Consider the following 19,483-nt stretch of genomic DNA (forward strand, 5'->3'; position numbering starts at 1 on the left):
ACCTTACTGAACTTGCTGCTGTGACAGCGTGAGTAGTGGGAACGTTACTGCTGGTGGGGAGCACACCCCCTGAGGATCACACACATCTTCCTCCCCACTGCTCTCTGACAGGGAGAAAGGCGGCTTCTCCAGGGAAAGGGCTCCACAGACACTCCTGCCAGGGTGAAGGTGCAACTGAGCTGCAGTACACCAAACAAAAAAGCTTAAAGTAATTAATAAATGTCTGCAAAATCTTAACGTCTAGAATAATAAGCAAGAACTTCTCATAAAATAGGAAATGCTGGTTTCAAGCATCAGCTTTCACAACTTGATCCAAACAAAAAAATCGTTTTCAACAAAAATTACTTCACTGAAAAGTCAGGCAATGTTTGCTTTTATTATAAATTAACTGGAGTGCAGCGCCTTGCAAAAACAACCTTGCCACCCAAAAAAGCAGAGCTGACTTCTGATACCACAGGAATACCAGTTATTTACAGCACTAGCATAGGATGCACTTGGGAAAAACAGATTTGCACTCTGGATGGAGCTGTCCCTTCATCACATTCGCAGGGGCGATCAGTTCCAAGGACAACTTCCATGTCACTACCTCTTCCCATCACCCAGAATTCTACCAAAATTAGTATTGACAATAGAAAAGTATAACACTTTGTAATAAATTAACATATACACCCACTCGGGCTACATCTTACAAGATAAACGCTCTCTCATGTTTCCAACTGAACAGTGGCTCCTAGCTTGGAAACCAGAAAGATGTCACCCTGACCAGGTCGTCCACTGGGCTCATCCAACATGTGGACTGGAAGGTCAGTCAGTCTTTGCACCATGCTGGGGTCCCCAAACACAGTTTGGGGAGGACTACTCATGGCTGTTGCTCACTGCGGCACACAGAGGGGAGAGGAGGCCAATGAGGCAGCATCCCTGTGTCAGCCTGCTAGGATATGTGCTCTAGTGTAGGAAGTACCCATGGCAGAAGTGCCTGCTCTCTTTTAAATCGATTGTTTCGTCTGCTTTGCTTCAGCTGATTTATTCCTGAGAAACTCCTAACAAAAGTTTTAAAAACCCAGAAGCTCTCTTGTAAGCAAAATAAACCAAAACAACTGGGCTTTTTGTTTAATTTCATTTTTTTAAAAAAGAAGTCTTTCACCTCTAAAACCCAAGCTGCAAAAATCAGAACCAGAGGCAAACAAGAGTAACTACTCTGCTTAACAGCAACATTTTCTCTGAAATAGGTAAATGCCAGGAAAAGGAAACATTTGCCCCTGATAAATAAGTGCAAAGGTGCTGAAAAGATGAAGACACTAGACCTTTCCCCTCCCTGCTGAAACAAGCTATAAATGAAGAGTAATTTTTCCAAATCCAGTAAAACACAACAATTCTTCTTACTTGTGTTCTGTTCATGCTGAACATGGGCTTTCTGAAAGCTTTTCACCTGGTTTAGTTTCACAGTTTGAGTGCTTTGCACTCCTCAGAAAGGAGACCAGAGGCAGAGCTACAGTAAAAACTCTCTTACACTGGGATATGAGAAGACCAAGATGGTTCAATCACAAATCAAGTGCCAAGTGCTGTCCTGCAGACCCTGCCTTTTCCCCCCCTTCCTGATTCACAATGACCCAGACATGCACAGAAAGGGTAATGCTAGCAAGTTCTTCCCCTCCCAGAAGATGACAAGCAGCTACTGCTACTTCTCCTGCTACTGTTCTTGGTCTGCTCCAGGTATTCACCTCCCCCCAGAGTTACATCAGAGCAGCCCTCAGCAATACCATTTCAGTGTGAAACACTGCACACACTAAGGGAGACCTCTCCTCTCCCGTCCACACTGAAATTATGCAACAACCACACAAAGAAAATGCAATCAAGTAACAGAACTTGTAAAACTAAAGATACCACAAATATCTCACATCGAAAGGAGGATGACAGTGAACGGTGTAAAAAACAAAACAAAACAACAAGAGCCCAACAGAGCTGCCACCAGGTATGCAATACATTCCACAGCACTGACAGCTTGTTTCCTGGAACTGCACATCAATAGCAGAGTGCTCACAAATCCATCAATGTCAAAATGCATCAGCTTGAGTGATTCCAAAATGCCTGGTATCAGTGATCTGTGTTTCCAGTGAATATTACCAACACAACATACACTAGGTTACAGAATCTATTGCTCAAATTGCTCTTGGAGGAAAAAAAAAAAGCAAAATAAAGAAAAAAAAAAAGGTCAAGTGATATGTAAATCTTCACCACTCATGTCTCACAGGTGAGTGGGCTTTTATAGTCGAGTCCCTTTTTGCACTATTTTTTTTTTTTTTAAATCAGTTTATGAGCAGCTGTAGTCTTGTGGCTTGATGCAACTTTAAGGCTCCATGCTGACAAAATTATTTGAGGAACAATAAAAACTTCACCACAGGAGGAACATTCTGGGATGTCAAGGTTTAAACATGTGGTTCAGGCCCAGGACTTGCACAGATGGTTCAACAAACTGAGCGTCCCATTTTTCTACCTTTTGCCTCTTGTTTTGGCCCTGAGCTGTTAGTTACTCCTGCATGTCTGGCAAAAGTTCAGAAACTTCCTTGTTCCTCAGGAGGAACAAGGTGTTTTACTTTTCACAGAGGCTGACGAACCGATCTTCCAACTTCCATGCTAAGTGGCTGTGCATTTTTTTCTGTTTCTACTAACTCATCGAAGATATCCCTAGAACAGAGGGAAAGACCAACAGTGAAATTTAAGTACAACAACAAACTGCTACATGAGACAGCCTTGACGGAATTGACAACTGGATTTAATCCACAAACTCAAACGTCACAGATCCTGGCAGAGAAAGGTGTCTTATCTGGCATCTCTAAGCAAGGCTCCTTGAATCCTACAGGGCCTTTTTTTTTCCATTTATTACAATGAATAAGGTCACCAGTAAGCCTAAGAGAATAGTAACAATACTGAAATTAAGTCCTGGCTGGTAAAAGGATCAGAAGCAACACCAGACACAGCCTTTAGATAAAGTAATATCCTTTATTAGAGCAACCAGTAAAGATAGAAGGGGACAAACTAAGGCACAAAAACTCTTCTTCAGTTCTGTATGCCTGAGAAGATATAACTTCTACTTACAAACCTCATGCTGCCTGTGTACTGAGATGACCATGGCTGCAAGAACACAATCAGCAGGAGCAAGGAATAAGGGCATTTACAAATACCACGGCACTTAAGGGAAAAGCCAAAGCTCCATCATGACTCCTAGTGCATAATTCTAAAGGCATAGGTGAGATACTGAATCCCTTTCTCAAAAGATGGTTTAATGAATGTTTTTAAAACCCTGTGTGTTAGTGAAACATATTTTCACACCTCTGAACTCAGAGCACTTCAGTTTTGTCTTTTTGTATTTAATTTCTGACTACAGTTCCTTCTGACAAGTACATGGAGATAATTCTTATACCAGCAAAGAGGAAGAGAAGCCTGCTTCCTCACAAACGGAAGGCAATTATTGCACCAAAATTCCCCAAGGCACCTACTTGTGCATGTAGAAGAAGATGTAGCCGCTTCGGTCTCTGTCACACTGAACAGTGGCCTCTAGAGTTCTAGACACTTCCAGGTCATTGTAGGTGAACCAGGACTGCTTCTTGATATCATAGACATCACTGATATAATGACCTTAAAAACAGAGAATGCACCTTCGTTTCATGCTGCAGTTCAACCAGTAAGCTGGTTAGCCACTCAGCCTGGTCCAGCAACCTATGTCAGATTTCAGTGCTAGAACACCCTTAGGATCATGGTCAATGAGCTGGTACCAAGCACAAGCAACTCTATGGACCCCATGAACCATACTTCATTCACATACCATTTAGGCACCATGACATCCTCAACCTGTTCCCCCACCAGCAAGTCACTTGATAGACTTGCTTTGCTGCCTGAACACTTCTCTGCAAGTAATCCTGCAATGGCAATTCTGTATTACAGATTTTTAAAGCTACGTAAGAGATTAAGAATAAAATCTGGTATCTTTTACCTGAAGATGAAGTGCTTCCAATATGGCTGACAATGCTGATGAGACGATAGGAGTGAGGAAGCTCTCCTGTCTAAAAATAAAGTCCAATTAAAGCTTTTATGCATTAATGTTTGTCCCACATAGCTTATGAACAATCAGATTTATACTCAAGATAAAAGCTTTGGTTACTGTATTCAAAGCTACAATCCAATCAAAGATTACAGGAAAGGATGCCCTGGTTCAGACCAAAAGTTGGTCCAGAAGTAAGAAAAAGCTTTCCATCTTACTTAATCTTTCAGAGAGCCAATGAAGATGCAAAGAAGCCACTCTGACCTCAGAACAGATGCTGACATGAGCTCTACAACACTGCAAAGTTTTCTAAACACCCATTTCCTGAGCAACTTCCACTGATGTCAGAATTAATCTACCAAATAAACACAGAAAAGCAAAAAGGGAACAATACGCTTACTTCTGAAATATCAAAGAAAGAAATATCCTTGATAATGGTACACAGATTCAACAGCTAATACCGGATATGTAGCATAGATTCTCTCATCCTGAACCTGTAATGTCATCAGACAATGCCCTCTTAGCATGCAGGAAGCATGCTCTGTCTATTCACCGACAATAAAAATAAACTATGGTAGTTGACAATTATTTTTAAATCCTCTCTGACCAGGAAATGTTATTGATATGATTCAGAGACAATAGTCTTAAAATGTTAACTCTTGGCTTAAGGGTAAGGAAACTGGTTGAGAACTGTAAGAAAATAAAAACTCCTTAAAGAAACTCCAATTATTTAACCTTCCCTGATCTACACAGTACTCCTTCCACTGGAGCAAGCAGATAACTTTCACAGCACTGCTGTGAGGAGTCTGTGAATGCTGGTGGCCAGCAGCACAGTCGAGGTTATAGTTAAATTTCACTGAATGGGAATACCTTTTTGCTGCAATTTGAAAGTTCTGATGGTGCAGGATCTAGATAGAATCCCATGGAGCTGCAACTGAACTACCACTTCGGCTGAAATCTCTCTCAGTAAGTTAAAATTTCAGGCACACTGCTCTACTTGCACTAGAACATTTCTGGCATAAAATTATTTTTTCATTTTCATCATCATCCACATCCTGGAGAAACTCAGGGGGTCTTTGCAGGTGGCTTGCTGGTTTGTTTTGGGTTTTTTTGTTTGTTTTGCTTTAATTAAAATAACACAACACAACAGACTCTTAAGGATACAAATTTTTTACCTTCTCACTTTTGAACATAAAAGACCTTTCTGGACTCTATATCTGTTCTGTACAACTACCTCCAATGCTAAACTGACAGTAAGGGGGTATTTATTTCTCAGCTGGCTTTTGAAATCACAGGTCACACCTCAGCATTTCTTTTCAGCTCTTCTGCTTCAGCTTCTGAATACTCCATGTCAAGCACATCCTCATTCCCAGAATCTTCATCAGAACCAACGCTGTCCAAGAGTGAGCTGTTAAACTCTAGATAGTATGGAAACAACAATAGTGTGAGAAGCCTTGGTGCACAGAGGAATGCACAACAGGTTGAAGTATATCTACCCACATAAAACACGAGTATTTTATTGTGCTTACTTAAGCTTCCTTTTCAAGGAAAGCAGGAGATATTGGAATTTAAAAAAAACAGAACAAAACTAACAAAACCCTCCCTTCCTCAACAAGAGCAATTGTTAGGAACTGTATCTTGGACTACAGAATTAATTTTCAGCATCATCTCTCTCCTATTTTTATAAAAGGGCACTGTGGCAATGACAGCTGGACGACACCCAATTCACACTGGTCTGCAGCCAGTACTGACGTTAAAAGCAGTACAGCCAACCTGGACTGAGAACTCTTATGTTTCTGTAGTGAGAAGCTATGATTTAGAGTTTGTGCTCTAAGTTGCATTAACCAAGTAAATTTTTCAATTAAAACTGGCATCAAAATGCTACTGCTGGCAGCAGGCATCTTTTCATTGTTCTCAATGGTAAGAAGGCTGCTCACCGCAGGAACTTCCAGTTTGCTTGGCTGAGCAAAATGCAGGCAGCCTTCTGTAAAGAGCCGGAAGGCACCACTGCTCCCTGTACACACTGTTCCAAGCTTCCTGGGATTCTGCAGCCACCCAACTAATTTAAGATTTTCTACAGCACTCATTAGGAGAAGCAGCTATGCTTTCACCAGCTAAATTAAAACTATGAAGTCCTGGGAGAGTGAGAAATTGAGATAAACAGGACAGTTGAGATTAAGAGGGCACTGCTCAGGATGCTTTTTTTTTTTCTTTCTTCAAGAGACTATTGTGCCAGTTATGATGAAGCTATTCTGCCAAAGAGATTCTCACACTGCTTCTCCTGTTAAACCATCAAATGCTGGATTAGTATAATCTTCTTGTGAAGTTTACAGATTAATCCCTTTAACTGAGAATATTTTATGGCTGGTTTCCACACTTATTTGAGCTGCTATAAGCCCGACTACAGCCAATAAATGCAGCCACTTAGGGAGGTCTCTGCTAGAGGCACTTGCCATGGGTATTGCTAAATGCCACTGCACCAACAGTCCTCGCATAACTAGTGGCTCTTTGATTGCAGCACCTCTGGGAAACTTTCTAAGACAAATACTACCAGACACATGCTTAAGATTATCAGCATCTCTTGCTAGCTGATGCCTTTACAAACAACTCCGCAGCGAGTTGAGAAGCACAAGGCAATGCTTATGTTTAAGTCAAGAGGGTGTGAATCAGGACGAAGGAACTCTTCTAAGCCATGAATCAAGGTACCTAAGAAGGACTGGGCATTCACTCTGTCTGCCAAAGCCCATCAGGGGACAGGACTCAGGCTGAAGGACATTTAAGCAGAATTCAGCTTACTTCAGAAGCAGACACAGGTTCATCCAGTAATACCTGAGGGCCTCTAAATCTGTTGAGCAACTACGAGAATCTTAGCACAACATTTTGTTACCCTTCCCACTCCCTCTTCGGAGCAGGAATTTTGTCTCGGTTATGCTACCAGACCGTGTGAGAAGACTCACATGCCATCCTCACACAAATGTTAAACAGTGCCTGATGCTCACTACACTGTTTGGATTTGGAAAAGATAGACATTGTAGTTTGGGTTTCTTTTTTCACCCCCAACAGCTATACTTTACAGTGAGGTCTGCCTCCCTTCCATCCTGTATCAAGACAGATGCAGAAATTACTCATTTTTTCCAGGCAGGGTTGGTGAATTCATCAATCAGCAGTAAAATATCAATGCAAGAAAGAAATAATCCTTAGGCTCTGACTAGAGCCATTAGCATACTGGCTTTTGTTGGAAATGCAAAATTTCAAGGTATACGTTACTGTATATATTAATGTGATGTATATTTAATACTATATAAATATTCTATTATAGACTCAGCCTATTATATTCTATAAAGATTTATATATTTTTAAAATATAAAAATAAAATTTAAAACTCAAGGAGACTGAAATAAGTAATTTTCCTATTTTCACAACTAAGACCAAGGAAAGCTAACCTAAGCAAAGCCAAACACAACGAAGTACACACCAAGCCAGCACGAAATCCCAGCTGTCTTAAATACATACAAATCCATTTTCCCTCAAAAGCAACATCCTGGGAGAAGCTAAATAAGTTTCACCTTGTAGACTTAATTCCGTGGCTCGTTTAAGGTCATCATCTTCTTTTTGTTCTCGTGCCTCCTGATGGGAAGAGAACAAAACTTAGCTCATTGAGACACTTCACTGTTTAAAATTCTTGTGGTGCTCTTTTTCCATTGAAACTGTGCTGTTCTGGTTACTACAACAAACCTGACATTGTAAATTAAAGGTTCTGTGTGAAGGAATGTTTGCAACCAGCAAGAGCCCAATGTTCCCGTGCAACAGAACCTGGGACAAACCTTCATTAAGACTAGTCAAAGCTCCTGAAGTTTGGTATGCAGCAGAGCGAGTCTCCAGTAACACCGAAAGCTCTCTCTGGATCATTAATCTGAAAAGCATCTGAATGAATTTGCAACCCTTCACTAAGGAAAGCTGTCACTTACACACAAAGCTCCTCACGCTTTGACAAACTTCTGCCTGTAGCCAGTTGAAGATAGCTTAAAAATAATAAAATTTGTCAGGAGTTAACAACTACCTGGAAGTAGAGCCAGTGGCTCTGTGTAACAGGTGTAGTTCACAAAGGCAGGATGCAAAAAAAGACCATTAAACAACTAGGTACTAAAAATACAACCGTGAACCAGTGGCAAGGAAACCCCAAGTCAACAAACCCTCCTAATCTTTGGATAACATCATGCCCCTGTTCCTCCTACTACCCTTGAAAGCTCAGAGCTACAGCAAGTCAGTGAATAATATTTAATAATCTGTCTTAATTCAGGGCTTGAATGCTTTCAGTGCACCTGAACACAGAACCCTAACTATGTAATTCAAATCAAGATAACCACAGCTACTGCATTTCTATGCCTAAGTCATTAGAATAGCAGATTTTCTCTTCAGAAGTGTAGCAGAACAACACTCAAAGGGCAGTTCTACATTATTAGCATGAGGCCTTTTATCTCACTATTTCTAAAGCAGGAATCTTTGTTAAACTATTCAGCATCACTGAATCAAAGCTGATCACATCTGGCATGGAACATACCAACCAGAACCTCATAATGAGGAATGGGAGAGAAAATACAAGAGCCATGGAAACATCAGACCTCATAAGGAAAACCATGACAGCTTTCTTATTAATAGAGAGCAGACAAGGGCACTTTAAATTTAAAGAAAGACCTGGTTAAGTGCTTACTTCAGTCTCAGTGGCTTGGTTTAACTTGTCAAAATCAGTTACAGCTCTCGAAATTCAAGTGGAATACAGATGGTTTGCACATAATTTGAGATACCAGTTCTTTCCAAGTCTAATTTAAAGGACTTGTTTTAGACTGAATTATTTGGGATCCCTTTTCCAATTTACTAGGAGGGAAGGATCACATATATGCTCAGTTCCTATATTCTTCATTAAGCATGCCTTACTTGCTATTACCAGAAACAAGGCACAGGGATAGACAGATCTTTAACCTGACCTGGCATGGCTGTTCCTAGCCTTTGCTTTGAAACTTTTGAGCCTTGACACAAGATGCTTCAAGGAGCAACTGCCAGGGAAGCTAAAGGTGGGCTTGGTTCTCAGGGACAGGTAGTAAGAGTTTAATTTACCACTGTTTTTATATAATGTTACAAACCAGTGCAATAGTGTGCACAGAAAGCTTTCAGAAATCTGCATCTGTGATGTGATATATGTTTTGTGAAGCACACGAAATGTGCACAGATGCATCCAGTATCATCACTGTACTGACACCAGAGCTAGAAGAAACCCAAACCTTTTGTCAACTCAGAAAAGCCGCAGAATCCCCTTGCAGTTACTGTCTGAACACAGGCTTTGCTTTCAGCCATCAGATTTCCAGTGTTGGGAAAGAAAACCCAAAGAAGCAAATCTTATTTCTTACTTGCTCTTGAAGGCTTTGAGCCAGTGCCTGCTGAAGTTCTTGTTCTTCCCTCTCTCTTTCCATATCATATTGCTGCAGCCAGTCAACTTCCCCCTGGGCACCTTCAGGAGTTTTGTTTTCCTTATTCTCATCAAAATCTTTAGTTATCTCAGTGAAACTGGCAGGACCTGAAGAATCAGAAATACAGTTATGTTTTCCTAGGTCTTGTGTTTGTTACCAGCTAAATCCTCTTTAAATCCCCACAATCCTTGTAGCACAGTGACATCTATTGACAAGGAGAGCTCACCAGCTACAAAAAAACCCACACAAAGACCTAAAGGAAAAAGCTCCAAAGTGCAGTCTTACACGTATTTTAACAGGTGTAAGATGAACCATTTGATTAACCTGTTCTCTTAGCCTTTTATGTTCACTAAGAATCAGCAAGTTTAGTTAAAGGAAGATAGACAAATATCAGTAGTAGGTTTCTGCAGCCATGAAGACGACACTTGAATTTCTCTAGAAGGAGCAATGGATTATAAAAATTTGCATTGTATATTATGCCTCAGAGTACTACAGTTGAAACCACAATTAAAGTCAAATCATATGTAAGACAGAGGGAAGCACAAATCTTAAGCACTGATAAATTTGTTGACTTTCTGCTTCAGGTATGAGCCTCAGTCTTTTTAACACTGGTGTTTTAAAAGTACAATAAGATTATAACTTTTCAGTTCACCCTTAAAGTGAGCACTATGGCAGAAGTTTTGTAAAAAGCTTCTGGAATGAACATTCATTAAACTACTGTACACATCTCCTCCTGCAGTTGCAGGACACTTTCATTCTCCCATATGCTTCTAGTTGAGGAGAGTCAGGACATGCAGCAACATGTGAAACTTTATAGTTTTGCCCTTCAACATTTGCTAATGAGTTATTAGAAAGGATTATACAAGGCAGGTTCAGTATCTGTGACCTCTTAAACACAAGACCACCAAAACCAGAACTATAATCCATCAGTCTAATCCTCTTAAAATGAAAAGCAAAACAGAATTTATTACATGACCTTTAAAAGCTTCCAATATAAGAGGAAATACTAACACAACAGTTATTTGAGGATCCTGTACCAGAGAAAAACATCATCTGTCATATCTAAGTCAGCTTTTTTTCCAAGCACCACAAATTATTCAGTGGTTACAAAAATACTACTAGGGGTAACATGAAATGGTCCAAGTTTAAATCTGTCAAGAATTATTTTGTGTAATACAGCAAAGTATTCTTTGCAATTAGGTTTCCCTTAAATAGAACACAGGATTGTGGTCGTCTTGGCATGTTACATGCAGCTGCCGTAACTGGTAGCTCAACATACACAGACACATATCTCATCTGAATGCCAAACTGTATGCTGTGAGTACTTACACAACCTTAAGTGTCACAATAGAGCTTTCAAATAATTACATTACACTTTCAAAGAAAACCTGGACAGAGATGCATTTATGCATCTACACTCTCACAGTTTTGTCACACAGTTATAAGCAGCATTAGCATATACAAAGGGGGGCACAACCAAGGCTGACCATGGACTTTGTTTTCTTACACATTGCCTTGCAGCATCAATGGTGTCTAGAGGTGTCCAGTGAAACAATTATGATTTTTTAGTAGTGTAATGGGATTTTGTTGTTGTCAATATCTAACCTCCTGGCTCTTCCAGGAGAAGGAAAATATTGTCTGGTTTTCTGTGCAAGTGGGATTAAAAACTATAATTACCTGAAAGCATGTAGCATGTAAACATTTACATTTCCTTCAGCCAACAAAAGGAAGACACTCTGTTTCCCCACACTGAGATCAAACAGGCTCTTTCTTGTACTTAACTGTTTCTGGGTAGGAGGTCATAATACACTTGTTGTTGACCTCTTATGCTCAGGGGTCGTGTCTCACACAAAGTATTAAAAACTACAGAAACAGAGTTAAATTCTTTAGTAACTAGTAACAAAATAACTGTGTTTAAGAAAGCATTCCTACTTTTATGCACCCCAGACATCACTTGCACATCAGCAATGTGAATGCTGTTACCACACAGCTAAGGCTGTAGCAGCTACAAAAATGAAAATACTTTCTGATTATGAAAGATTAAGTTTCAGACACTGCCAAATCCTTGTAAATTGAATTGTCTGGTATGGGAATCAGTGGAAGCATGTGGTAATCAGTAGAGACAAAGATGGAAATTAACACTGAAGATGACCAGACCTTTTCCAGAAAGGTTACAGACATACGAGAAAATACATTTTCAAAGTTCAGTGAACTAAACACTTTATACAAGGGCAACTGTAAGAAAACTCAGAGGAAGTCAGGCAGTCTCAACAGCACAGCTGCATCCAGATTCTGGTATAATACATTATTTACCCACTGCTGTCAGCAACCTGCTTTTGCTTGCTATGATCCAATTAAGACAGTTTCTTTGCCTTACCTGAGTCTAATGCTGCTTTGGGTTTCTCCATTTCCATAGATTCCAGGTGTTCTGGCAACTCCTGAATTTCATCATCTCCAAAACCAGTGTCTGGACTGCTTGTGGGCTTATCTTCATCATGGCTCAGAGACAGAGAAGCTTCCCTTTTGCTAATCTCTAGGACAGCTGCTAGCAGCTCATCTTCACTCATCCCATCAAAACCAGCATTACTCAGCTCAGGTTTATCACCCTCCATTTTACTTCTCTTTGAACCCTAGAGATCAATGGAGCAATGATTAAGTGCTTGAATGAACAGGTGTATACCATCAGCTTTACATTTCTGTGGAGATTTTTTTTATTAACCTCAGGGAGTGGGAGCTTGGCTCTGTCAACATTAAACACTTTTATGAGACCCAATGGAGAGACAACCTTTGTAGCTACACTCACTCCAAGGAATAACATTTAAATACAAACTACAACCAGTTTTCACAGGCCCCATGGATTAACATACATAAGATAACTCCTCCCTCCTTGTTTCTTTCAACACGTGTTCCACCTTTAGGTTCTCATGAATCCCCAAGCCTCTGGCAAGTCAGTGCTGAGGCACCAGTAGTAAAATTGCAAGTTTGTTAACAGAGGCTGAAGCAGGAACATGAGAGTAATTGAACTTGAACACAGGGACAGAAGAATAGGATCCGAAATCAGGCTGGTATGAAGAGCAATTAAAATTAGGCTTAGTGCTTCATCATGTATGTGGGGAGGACTCTGACAACCAAGTAAGAAAACAGGTAAAAAGGAAAAGGGGGGAATTATTCTTTCCTAAGGTGAACAGAATTACTTCAAACTGAAGGAGAGGAAAAATACTTTAATCTTAATCTGATTTTTTTCCTTTTTGAATTATTTTCCTAAAACAGACACTCATCAACTCCTACACCATACTGATTTGCAACTAATATAGTAGTTTCAATCATTTTGATATTAACTGTTAATCATGAGCTTAGCCTCCATGTATACATATTTACACAATTACACTACTTACCATATGTTAAATATTATTCCTATATTAAAAATGTGGAAAAGTAGTTTCTATCAGAATGTACTTATCCAGGCTTTACTCCAAACTGCCTTCAAATGGATCTTAAAATTTGTTAAAATATACATTTTTACGGATGCTTTTTACTTAAATACAGCAAGCTTTTGATGATCAAGACTAGTTTTGCATATCAAACACTTTGTATTAAAACTAGCATATCAAACAAGACTGGCAAATGAATTAGCCAATTAAATTGCTTCTTTCTAGACATCATGCCCTTCAAGAATTAGAACTTAGAAATTTCAACCTCTCTCCTCACATCTATTTATGCACTGATTAAGGAAAGCCAAGTACCTGCTTTTTAAGCATTCTTATTTCTTTCTCTGCACCTGTGGGCTAGTAATGTCAAAACTGGTTTGGCTCTTCAGCAAACTCTAGTTCCAGGCAGTTTGCCAACAACTACCCCAAGTTCAGTGGCTGGACTTTAAAGACTTGGCAAGATTTGTGCATTATTTGAATACAAGTTTTCTATTATAAATTATTTGCATAGATTTTAAGCATCTTAGGCTCTAAATACTGGCTGCTTTAAATAAATATATTTGAAAAGTACTTCAAATACTACTTCATCTGCAGAGGCAGAAATCACAGGAATTGCAGTTCTGCTCACTTTAGCTGTGTAACTGCAATTTATCCTACAGCCCAGAGTCACACAGGAGCACTGCTTTGCAAGGAGTGCCCTGCAGGGGTAACACTGTCCATAGAAAGCAAGTGACAAGCCCATAATTCAACCCCATGAGCAGCTGCTGGGGGAAGTATTCAATGGGAAATGGTGCAGCAGCAGCAGCTATTCCACTTTCCAGGGTTAGATCCTCCCAGGACAGTACTGAGAAGGACACAGGATCCTGATGATGACAGATAGCTGGTCAGGCCTGCGGCTGAGGAGTGGCCAATGTGCACAGCCACAAAGTCACCTGTGTGGAATCATCACCACCACTGTTTCTTTCCCACAACAGGCTGGAAAGCCTATAGTTAATTTGCTATTCAAATTAATAGGCTTTATTCCCACAATCTCTGCACTCCCAGCGTTTGTCTGATAGAGACTACCTGCACTTCCTTACCAGCAATACTTGAGGAAGGACAGTTTAGACACACTTTTGGGACAACAGTTTTCATATAAATACATATGAGGGATTTTCAAAGACAAGCTAATTTCTTTCCTCCACTCACGGCCATGTATGTGCCACGCAGTACAGCAGTTGGCTACCCTGCTTCTGAGACTTTCAGGAAAGGTTTTATGCTTTCTCCAAAAGCAATCCATTCCAACCCTACATACCCTGAGCATGAGTAAGTTTTCCTTAATATTTAATCTAAAAATCACTGTCTGCAACTTAGTCTATTCTTGTTCTAACACAGACATGGAAAAGAGCTCAAGTATTTTCATTAAGTTCTTTTCCTTCCTTGAAGACACAAGCCTTGCCTAGGTTTCTCCTGAAACTGAAGTTCAATTTGACTTCTCTTTCTCCCAAAAACTTTCTTTCCTCTGACAATTCATTTTCCTCTCCTCTGGCTCCTCTCTAGTTAATCTATAATTCTTTTCAGTCAGAGCTGAATACAAAATACAAACTCCAGCTTAAGTTCACTGCTGGGAAAAAAATGGAGGGCCGTGTCACACAACCCACAGGCTGTGCCTGTGCTTCTGCACTTCTGTTTTCAAGCAGCCTGACCTTGTGACTGTCACCCTTCACACCCCTCTGAAGGCCCAGCCCACTCCCTTCCCAGCTGCTGCCATCCCATATTTACCATCATTAGTCCTGCTAAGATTGGCACCTTTAGCCTGTTTCTACTGTACGACCCGTCCTATTTTTAGGTAATTTCTCTCATTTGTCAAGATCATTCTCAACTGTACTTCTGAGCTTCAATATACTTGCAGCCCTTCCCAGCTCTGGATCTTCTGAAAATTTAATACCCTATTTTATCATTTATTAAAAACTGAGAGGTTTAATCTTTCCATCTGATCAGAAAGTGTAGGTATCTTTTTACTGACTAATACTCAGCCAGCTTTATTCCTGTCCTTCCATGCCATAATGAAGACCACAATTATCTGCTTGCTTGAAGTAATTCTGTGAACACTGCCTGAAACCTTACAAGAAGTGGAGATGCAGGGCCTAAACATAAGGCCCACAACTCTCTAATGGAAGAATGTGGTACTGCAAGATAATGCTCTGAGTTTCTTGTGTTCCCTCCTGGGTGACCCATTCTTCCCCACACAACTCGCCTTCCTGCTAAGGGAATGACAGGGAATACAGACTGGATGTGCAGGAAGTTTTCTCAACTGATATTTTGCCTAGCCCAACTTGTACTGAATCTAATTTAACCAAGGGCTTTACTGCACAATTTTATTATTGACAGCCCATGAGATTTCACCTGGAAAATGTTACTGAGGAAAGTTTCCCAAAGGACTGACAAAACTACTAAGCAGCTGGTATACATAATCTGAAAACTAAGTGCCACACAATTACCTCTGCTCCCAGCAGGAACCCAAAACAGCTGCACAGAGGTCAATTAGTAAAATACTCTCTTCACAGTGCTAATTAGAAAAAAAGAGTTATCTTGCATATATTTTACTCAGACAGACCTGAGCATATACAGAATCTATGTATATGGAAGCTTGTGGTTTTCTCCTCTTACCTTTTCTGGCTCTTCTTGCAGTTGTTGCTGGTCTCTACTCTGTATGTTACACAACCTTTGGCTATGGGCAACAGAGCGTTTCAATGGCTCATCATCACTGTCAGAATCTGCACAGGGTGCTGCAGAGCTCTTTGACTTGAAACTGTATTTTCTGTAAGTTAAAAACATGGCTATAGAACTTCATAGCAGCATAGCATCATACAAACCTCTTCTGAAGTAAACGTTATAGTGCTACACCCAATTTTCACAGTACAATTTGCAGAACACTGTAACAATTGACAGTGAAAATTTATTAACATACTAGGCAAGATTTTCACAAAAGGCACCTTTTACTATGTTAACTGACAAACCTACTTCTAGCCTGCAGTAGCAACTTACAACCTTAGAACTTACTAAGTGTGTGGCTCTTGCTTCTAAGGATTCTGCCACTTTATTACCTAGCAATCCCAGACACTACTTATTAGAGTCAAGTCCACAGTAACATACAGAACTCAGTACAAACCATTTGATTTCTGTACTAAGCTAGGACACAGGACTTCCCACATCCTTACTATGATACAAAAAATGCAGATCTGCCCCATTTTCTCAGTTTTCCTCTTTGCCCTCTCAATAAGATAAATTCTTGTTTCTTTAGAAGAAAAGACAAGGGAGTCTGGGAAAGCCATGCTTTCTGCTCAACTAGAAAATCTGCTATTTAATAATTCCATAATGCAAAACTATTGAGTGTGGTAACACATTTGGCACTTTATCAGAAACGGACCTTTCAAAGGGGCCTGTAAGAACAATGTACTCTCATCTTTGCAAATAAACTTATGGAATCAACCACCTGCTCCCAAAATACACATGGGGACTCCATTGACCCAGAAGAGAAAAAAGAGCAAGACTGCAGAATTAGAAATCATTGAGCTTTTCATATATGTGACTTGTAACTACAAATGTGGGATAGTTTAAGATAGCTGGCACTGAAAAGTCATCTGTACAAAATAAATCCATCATTCTAATGCTCAGTCTTTCTGTCTGGGAAAAAAAAAAGTTATCTTTGCTAACTTACAAGTCCCCAGAGCTTTGTTCTCAAGAGAAACATAAAGGTGATAGTGTCAACTAGGCAAATTGTACCACAGATATTAATTTCAGCTAGCATGTAACACCCATAAAACTCAAATATTAAGAGAAGGTAACTGAAATAATTTACTACAATAGATAAAAACAGAAGAAGTAGAAAGATTACAGAATAATTATAAAAATATAAAATGCCTTAAAAATTATCCCGCAAAACTTCAAGCTAAGGGAATTTCAGACCTATAACTCACCTACAAGGTGTGGAAGTGCTTACAGTACAGGAATTCACCATTTGGGAAGCTTTCAATGGACGAGAACTATTAAAAAAGCAAACTATGTATTGAAACAGTCACACAAAGAAATGTGTTTACTTGTCTGCTATGCATGCAAATCCACGACCAAAGGAATACCATTACATACTTGCTAATTGCTTATATTTAGAGTAATAACTCCATCATGCTATAAATATACAACAGTTGTTCAAAACCATATATAATCCTTTAAACTTGATTCATTTCTTAGTGATGCACCCTTAGGGAGAAGCTCACAAATTAAAGGCTCCGGGCTCCCATGTCAAGACAACTAATTAATTTATTTTTTTTAATTCCCACCAACACTTGTGTTTCTGCTCCCAAACCACCATCTCTTGCTGCTGTCCGGACTAGCCGGTTTTCTGGCATGTCCCACATCTCCATTTCTCCTTTCTTACCTACATTGCTCTAAATAAACTTCCTGCTCCACTTGATGCTTTCACAGGCTCATTAAAGGCCATCACTATCACTACACATCTAGATACCAGATGGCTGCCAGCACAGAAGACTTATATAATCTTCCCCTCAAACCAGAGCTGCTTCTCACCAGCCTGGTATTCTTTCCATTCTTTGCTCAATCAGAACGGTTTAAATGCAAATTGTTTAAAAAAAGCAACTGGAAAGCTATTTCAAACAATTTCAAGTATTTCTGCTCTGGTTAGCTTAAGCTGTTTGTTGTGTTTATTGTTTCCATTGTTAAAGCAGACTCTTGGGAAGCTTCCACATAAATCTCAAACACCACTGAATGTTCATCAGAAGAGCATGTGCTACCCTGCTGAATATATACACCAGATGTGTCCTAACTCCCTACAGTTACTGTAGTTATATCACTAGGCAGAGGCCAGAAGAGACCTGTGGGTTTCTTGTTCCTTATTCTGCCACAGACTTCCTATGTGACAACTGGCACATTTAGTCTCTGTGTCTCAGGACAAGCAGCTGTATAGAAATAATTGCCACATGGTAAAGGAGAGAGTTTTTTCAGCATGTGAAATGCTCAGATACTATAATGGTCCCAGAAAAATAATACTAAAAGAACGACAGCACAGGCGGTGCACGTGGAAATTAGCAGAAAAAGGCAGGATGTTTGATTTCCTAAGCACAGTTAAGTGTGCTGTGAAGGGGAAGGCTATCTAGCTTTTGGATGAAGGCAAAATTTTTAGAAATTAATGCCAAAAGTTCTTATTTTAAAAAGTAGGGATAGAAAGCTATTTTCAAAGACACTGAAGAATTCTATCTTATGAAATATTCCCTAGATAATGCCCCACCAACTCTTCCTACTGCTTCTGTCATGTTTCATTTCCATACATGTTCTCATGACTCCAAACCCAGACATCTTCTGGAGATCTGACAACTGTATCCCCTTTTGACATAGGTGCTTAACGTGGCTCAGACTGATCACAAAGTGCACACTTACATGGCAGAATGGACGCTCCATCCCAGCGTCAGTGGCAGCCTCGTGCTTTCTGTACAGTGTGAAAGCAGGGTTAAGTATCTTGGAATAACCACCTGCTGTCCAACTTTATGATTGAGAGACAATGCTACATTGAAGCTATATCGTTTCAGATGAAGAATCAAAACTCTGAAAGATGAGAGAGAAGGACAAATGTTAATCTCAGGACAGAAGCTTGAGAAAAACTATTCAAAATCCAAGTATCCATGTTTATAAAATGCATTCAGCTGAATTCAAAACAGATTATTACTTTGGCATGGAGAGGGAAATACTATCCACCTCTTAGCTGGCAAGAGACAGGTAATTACTCTCCTTCCATCACTCAACTTTGTGCAAGGTACAAAGTGCAGACTCTGCCAACTCATGATGCTACCCATTTCAATCTGTGCCACCTTGCTCTTCAGTCAAGAAGCAAGTAGCTCTACCAAACTACTTCTACTATGCAGTGAGAGGTAGGAAACAGTCAAAATACTATCACTATAGGCCACAATGCCTATTACTCCCAGATATTCAGAACTGAGATGGAAGGATCACACAGCTGCCCAAAACTACAGCAGAACTGTGCCCAGTCACTGTGTATGTGATTTATCTGTCAGGACATTTTCTCTTTACAAGCGCTTTTGATCACAACAGTACAAAAAGCCTGAAAAGGCCTCCTTACACTGAATCTTCTCTCTTATGCTGCACTTTGTCCTATCTATTTAAATCATGCAGCTGTATCATCACTTATGTTGTGCTAATATTCAAAATTTATGAAAAGGGCTTTGCAGTGCTAGCATAAATGCACTACTTAAGCAAAACACTAATTACCAAGTTACTGGGTTCAGCATAACTATACCTGGGACAAGGACAGAGGCCCAACAGACATCCCAAAGAGAAAATGAGCATGCCCTCCAATCATTTCCACTTGAAATAATGAACTAAACCTAACCTTGAAGTCAGAAATCATCGAGCATGCATTAACCCTCAACGTGTCAGCCTTCTCCCTCAATGCACTACGCTTTTTGAGAGAGAAAATGTGTCAGCACAGGAAGAAATGATCAAATGATCCTGCCCACCAGGTGACCTAAGCACAAAATACT

At 39.9% G+C, this 19,483-nt stretch overlaps 1 protein-coding gene across 1 annotated transcript in view; it reads right to left on the reverse strand.

Annotated features, from left to right (window-relative positions):
- Nucleotides 1–1,114: 1,114 nt before the first annotated feature.
- The window catches only part of USP37 (ubiquitin specific peptidase 37), a 35,293-nt gene continuing 16,924 nt past the window's right edge, over nt 1,115–19,483 (reverse strand). Inside the window, exons 15-24 of the mRNA XM_030454529.1 lie at nt 18,366–18,530; nt 16,892–16,957; nt 15,582–15,732; nt 11,882–12,134; nt 9,445–9,611; nt 7,606–7,666; nt 5,342–5,457; nt 3,992–4,061; nt 3,498–3,636; nt 1,115–2,685 (exon numbers count right to left, since the gene is read on the reverse strand). Coding sequence (XP_030310389.1) covers nt 2,598–2,685; nt 3,498–3,636; nt 3,992–4,061; nt 5,342–5,457; nt 7,606–7,666; nt 9,445–9,611; nt 11,882–12,134; nt 15,582–15,732; nt 16,892–16,957; nt 18,366–18,530 — 1,276 coding nt within the window. The 3' untranslated portion in view covers nt 1,115–2,597. The remainder of the gene's footprint in view (nt 2,686–3,497; nt 3,637–3,991; nt 4,062–5,341; nt 5,458–7,605; nt 7,667–9,444; nt 9,612–11,881; nt 12,135–15,581; nt 15,733–16,891; nt 16,958–18,365; nt 18,531–19,483) is intronic.

The sequence above is a fragment of the Calypte anna genome, chromosome 7, assembly GCF_003957555.1.
Source record: "Calypte anna isolate BGI_N300 chromosome 7, bCalAnn1_v1.p, whole genome shotgun sequence".
Classification (NCBI taxonomy): Eukaryota; Metazoa; Chordata; class Aves; order Apodiformes; family Trochilidae; genus Calypte; species Calypte anna.